Source organism: Cyclospora cayetanensis, unplaced genomic scaffold (assembly GCF_002999335.1).
Source record: "Cyclospora cayetanensis isolate NF1_C8 unplaced genomic scaffold, CcayRef3 CcayRef3_contig_38, whole genome shotgun sequence".
Taxonomy (NCBI): domain Eukaryota; phylum Apicomplexa; class Conoidasida; order Eucoccidiorida; family Eimeriidae; genus Cyclospora; species Cyclospora cayetanensis.
In genome coordinates this window covers 134,387-139,726 of record NW_020312347.1, presented here as the reverse complement: position 1 = coordinate 139,726, position 5,340 = coordinate 134,387, and the positions used below count along the sequence as shown (strand labels likewise).

General features: G+C 55.1%; 2 protein-coding genes across 2 annotated transcripts; one reads left to right on the top strand and one right to left on the bottom strand.

The window, feature by feature from the left end:
• Positions 1 to 655: 655 nt before the first annotated feature.
• On the top strand, positions 656 to 2,541 carry LOC34621778 (orotidine 5'-phosphate decarboxylase). Its single transcript, XM_026334186.1, has 5 exons — positions 656 to 907; positions 1,183 to 1,302; positions 1,751 to 1,867; positions 2,015 to 2,133; positions 2,238 to 2,541. The coding sequence occupies exons 1-5, from the start codon at positions 656 to 658 to the stop codon at positions 2,539 to 2,541; spliced, it is 912 nt and encodes a 303-aa protein (XP_026189971.1).
• A 985-nt stretch (positions 2,542 to 3,526) lies between these two features.
• On the bottom strand, positions 3,527 to 4,593 carry LOC34621779. The gene is made up of 2 exons (XM_022734972.2): positions 4,020 to 4,593; positions 3,527 to 3,681 (listed from the first exon to the last, which is right to left on the bottom strand). Exons 1-2 carry the CDS (start codon positions 4,591 to 4,593, stop codon positions 3,527 to 3,529), a joined length of 729 nt encoding a protein of 242 aa, XP_022589320.2.
• Positions 4,594 to 5,340: the final 747 nt, after the last annotated feature.

Here is a 5,340-nt window from a genome sequence, read left to right as displayed (position 1 = left end):
CAGGCCGCTCCTTCTCTGAACGGCAAACCCTCCTGCAGTTAGGTGGGAAAACTGTACTATGGCCGAGTGAAGAAAGGAAATGGCGGCTACTACAGAGAGCGGAACTCACAAAGAGATCGCCGCCCTTCACATCCACTGCCTGGAAAGGTTCCGCCTGCGCACACTCTACGCCTCCTACCGTGTTCGTGTTTGATGCATCTACCAGGAGAGGTAGCAGGCATGCCCAGCGTGAGTTGGGGAGAAGAATGCTTTCCGTTTCCTGGGAGTATCCACCATGAGGGCCTGCAGACTTTCATGAAGGCATCGACCCCGAACCCATATCGAGGCGGCGTTTCCCCTAGACACACGAGGAAACGCAGAGCACAGATACGCATGAACGTGTTTTTGGTACGGCTTTCCCATGAGTTTTCTCCTCGCTGGTGTTTCCCGTCGGTGATCAACAGAATAATGTAACCCAGGCTACAGAGCCGCCTCTCCCCTGCCCCCCTCCTCCCCGCCCGCGGTCCAGTGTACCTACTGGCCCCGAGCGTGCCCACTCCCTCCGCTCAAAAGCTGCTCGTTCAGTTTCAAAGGGGCATTTTAGCCTGACTCTGTCCGCCTGCTTCTTCTTTTCCGCGCAAGGCGCCCTTTCGGCGACTTCCGCCCGTCGGCTAGAATGCCGGGGGTGCTCCAGCATCGATTGGCATCAGCACGCCCCGTTCTCTGTTTGACTCTGAATCCTCCTCTCTGCGTAGCACAAGAAGATGATTCTGCACCCTGCTGCAGCGAATGCAAGGCGCTGCAATGTCCTTGCACCGCCAAGGCAGCGCTTGCCAAGGCTTTAGCAGAAGCCATGAAGGTCGAAGCCTGCGTTGCAGTCAAGCTGGATACCCCATACTACGAGCAATTCGGCCCCGAAGGTTTCGCAGTAGGCCAAACATAGCCTCAGCTGCAAAGGCCACGCTGAGTGACTTCAACGCCACACATGGGCTTCCTTGTCTGTCGGTGCATACTAGCTGCCCTTCCCTTCAGCTGCCGCTCTCCTCTCTCTTGCCCGCACACTTTCTTTCCGCGCCTCGTCTGCTTTCTTCCGTAGGGGGCTCAAAGCCTGAGTCTCAAAGCCTGAGTCTCAAGGCCTGAGTCTCAAGGGGCATCCCGCTCAGGTGACCTGCGTGCAACGACTGCATGTATGTTTGCATACAGCTGCTCGCCTCCATTGTAAAGAAACTGCCACCCCACGTGGCGCTCATCATCGACGGAAAACGCGGCGATATTTCCAACACCGCCGCAGCCTACGCGCGGGCCTTCTTCGACGTCCATAAGGCAAGGCACAGGAGAAGCAAAAACTGCTCCTCTCTTCCTTGCCCTCCCCATCCATAGACATTGGCAGAGGAAACTGACTCGCCTCCTTTACCCCACGCGCCTTCTGTCTCTTCCTCTCTCTCTAACTGTGTGTGTCTCTCTCTCTCTCACTGTCTCTCTGTCTCTCTTTCCCTCTCTCTCTCTCACTGTCTGTCTCGCTCTCTCTCTTTCCCTCTCTCTCACTGTCTCTCTCTCTCTCACTGTCTCTCGCTCTCACTCTCTTTACTTCATTCTCGGTAGTGCAGCAGCCAGTGCCGGCTCCCATGTGCTACTTGTGTGGCTGTCCATGCCAGAAAGGCGAATGCAGCTCTCTGTCGCTTGCCCCTTCCAGCAGCAGCCGGCAAAAGGCTGCGCTGTAAGCAGAGGGCAGAGCGCTACCCACTTGTTTGTGTGTGTGTGTTCGTGCCAGGCTGATGCGGTGACAGTGAGCGCGTATATGGGGAGGGATGCTATAACTCCTTTTCTGCAGCACTCTAAAGACGCATGCGTCTTCGCGGAATGCCGTCCAGAGGGGGCTAAGGGCCTTGCACGCCTCAGCGGCTTCAAGGCATCCGGCCCTGAACACACTCGTGAGGCACTCTGTGTCCACATCGCGCGAATGTGCGAGGAGCTCGCCGCCAGCCAAAGGCAGGGTCAGTGCGCTTAATGCAAACAAATGCAACGAGGGGCGTAGCGTCCGTCCAGCCTCCCTGCACGTGCAGCTGTGTTGACTCTACCAACACAACAAGCCATGAGAGGGTCACTTGAGCGGTGGTCTAGAGCCGGCTGTGCAGTGCCCTCCCTGACAGCCAGGTGTGTCATCGAGTGCGCTTCCCGCGGCTCGGACGCATGCAGCCTCGCGGCCTGTTCGCCTGTGTGCATGTGCCGTGTGTGAAAAATCTCCCTGCGCTGCAAAGGAGATCGAGGTGCTTCGTGCATTCGCGCCTCCAACTTTCACCCTTGGTGCGGCGTGGCTTGCGGGTAGGGACGCCTACCGCTGGAGGGGCTCTCCTTGGTCTTTCAGCTGAAGTCAAAGATTCTGCTGACGCCGAAGCCGTCTGGAACCTTCGACGCGCCTTTCCTGATCTGCCGTTCCTTGTCGAGTTGCACTGCGAAGTGTCTCGCTTCTTTCAATGCGAAAGGAGCAGTGGCTCAGGTAAGGCTGCACCGCTGCCGCCGTTGCACGGACCCCGGAACGCAGAGGAGGCCCCAGTTTCATGAGGGCGAAGAAGGAAAAAGGCGGGAGAAGGAGAGATAGAGATCGAGATAGAGATAGATAGGGAGAGACGTAACCAGCGTCACAAAGTTCTTTAGCTCCAGAAGATTCTATTGCCGGATGAGCCTGGAGAATTCCCGTTCTGGGAGTCTTAAGCCGAGGCACACTGATGGTGTCGCCCCCTTCAGAGCTGAGCTGTTGTTGTGTGTAGGTGTCCACCGCTAAGTGGGGGCCATAGGACTGTGTGTTCTGTCCATTAGTGAGCTCCTCCCTTTGGCGTGTTAAATATGTGCGCCGACTTTGCTGCAGGGGCGGAACAGAAGCCTCTAGGGGGCCTCGTGCTGTGTCTGACTCCCCCAAATCTGCAGGTCAGAAGGCCTTTCCCCTGCAATCCCGTTTCAGAATCGCGTTTTAGGGGGGTTCTCGCATGCAGTATGGCGGGTGCACAGCAGAGCAAGCCTGTAGGCCCCTTCGTGATTTTTCTATGCTCAATGTATTTGTCTCAGCTAGGGCCGCAACTTTTTGGGGCTCGAGACGGTTGCGTGCTGTTTTACGCTGTGTTGCAATGGGTATGCAGGCCGTTCCTGCATGCCTTCAAAAGGCACAAGCCCAATTACAAGAGGTGGTGCCTACTTAGAGCATAGGCTGTTATATTTCTCTCCTGCAATTCGGTGTGCGGAGAATAGTTTACTCCGAGACGCGTGCAAAGCCGGTGCGGGCATGGCTCTTTCGGCCAGAACCTTGGGAGCGCAGACGCTGCGTGGAGGGATCAACAACACTGTCTGAAACACAAGTAGAGGGACGGTGCATCTCGCAACTTGCGAGTCGAATTTTCGGGCATCTTGACGGCTGTGAAAAAGCACAAGCGCGGCAAACCGCCTCTCGCGTGGCACTGTTAACATTGCGTTGCTCTTTCACGGGAGTAGAAGACTCACAGCTCGTTTCAGCGCTTCTAGGGAAACGGGCTCATTGTTTCCTAGCGCCACCCTGTCAAGGAGAAGCGGAGTATTCTTGCGACTTGTTTAGAGAGGAGCCATGCGGGCCCTTGAATGTTCCGTATTGATATGGCATCTCATTCCTCTCGGGGAACTTCCGCACGACGGTGTCCACCTCGTAAACTTTTGACAAATTCCACGACAGCCGACCTGTTGAATGCAGCACGTACCACGCATCACACTAAGGAGGCATGAGTGAGTTAACAGGGGCGCAAAGACTGTGGAATCACAAACTTCGTGCGAGTCACACATCGATACACGAAAGGCAGATGGCCCTTCGGGGCCGTCCGCCTTCAACCAATTTTCAGAGGGCGCTTTTTGCGAGCAACTGCGCATGTGCCTCTCCCCCTATTTTCCAGTTTGCGCCATGGGTGCGGCACCTTGCGCACCCTGCGGGAAGACTCCCCAACTGCCCCTTTCTCTGCATGCTCTAAACGGTTGGGCTGGGGAGACAAAATATTAGCAACAAGGGAAAATGGCCGCCTTACTGCCAAGGAAAGTGAGGGGGGCGAGAAGACACCCTAGGACCACCAGGATGGTGATGAAAGTGTTGAATTTTTCGATTTGCCCGGTGGTGTATTTCCCGTGCCGTTGCCATTCACCTCCTATCTTTGAAAGGATAACGACAAAGGCCATGTTGAAGGCAAGCTCAATAACATACCAGGAAGCAGTAATAACCTGCAACATGGACGACTGCCGCATGTAGATCTCATCCCTTAGCCAGACCCCGATCCCGCTGAGCAACAACGACCCCAGCATCAAGGAATAATCCATAAGAGCGACGGTAATAAGCCACATGGCATTGTCTTTGCCCCTCTTGGTGTTTCGTGCTCCAAGGTGAACTCCCAAAAAGCCCGTGGACAGAGCCAGCACTAGAGCCCAAACAACAAAGAGTTGTTTGCTCAACTTTTGGGCTCTAATTGCCTGTAACGACTCTGCTGCTCCTCGGCGCCTTGCGCCAGAGCCGGGACTGCCTCGCGCTTCTTCTTCTAAGTGCTTCAACCAACTCCGCTGCTCACCCTCCTCCGGGGGGAAGTCGCCGGCCTCCATGACAAAAGACATTTTAACGATAAATGAAGCAAGAAGAAGTCTTCGCAGCCTTGAGAGTGCGGGTTTCCCCTCGTGGCGGGGAAGACAGAAGGAACCACTAAAGCGGGCTCGCTGTACTACGCGATGTACATACAGGATAGGGCAACAGTGTAGTAGAGCGAAGGCCCCCAACTATTGTGAACGCCGGCTTGTTCTCAGAAGCGCATCGGCTTTGCTGCTGCCCAGGTAACTTCTTTGCTGGTCACAATCAATTAAGACAGTCTGGCTGCAGCAGGCCACCGCCTCAGCCTGTGGTAAAGCGGGGGTAATATGCTGTTTGTCTGTCACGCAATTCACACATCTACGTACAAAACCAATTCATGATCTGATCCGATTCCAAGGGGATTATGTTGTTGCTATTTCATGACATGCTGTTCATTGCTTCAGAGAGAAAACAGAACGCGCAACGCTGGGCGCCTCGACACTGCTCTCCCTGCGTGGCTTCCACGGCGAGCCAGTCGGCGCAGGAAGGCGCGAATTATCCCGAAGAAGGCATTCCCAAACCTTGACTAAATTTATCCCCTAATGAATTAGATAATGTAGTCTACACGTTTTGGGCTTTGGCCTTCTTTGGCTTTGTTTACTGCGCACTGATCATGGATCGTCTTGCCCTGCCCTACACGCTGCCACCGTCCGCTCGCAAGCGTCGCACCAAGCGGCGTGGCTCTACCCGTCGAAGGAGATGAAGTGGGCCCACTTTTAAAGCCTTAATTAAAATTA

Coding starts and splice junctions, on each gene's coding strand:
- LOC34621778 (XM_026334186.1), top strand. CDS start 656: ATGCCGGGGGTGCTCCAGCATCGATTGGCATCAGCACGCCCCGTTCTC. Junction 1,303..1,750: donor CCTTCTTCGACGTCCATAAG/GCAAGGCACAGG, acceptor TGTTCGTGCCAG/GCTGATGCGGTGACAGTGAG. Junction 1,868..2,014: donor CAGAGGGGGCTAAGGGCCTT/GCACGCCTCAGC, acceptor CGAGGGGCGTAG/CGTCCGTCCAGCCTCCCTGC.
- LOC34621779 (XM_022734972.2), bottom strand. CDS start 4,593: ATGTCTTTTGTCATGGAGGCCGGCGACTTCCCCCCGGAGGAGGGTGAG. Junction 3,682..4,019: donor CCCCCTCACTTTCCTTGGCA/GTAAGGCGGCCA, acceptor TGCATTCAACAG/GTCGGCTGTCGTGGAATTTG.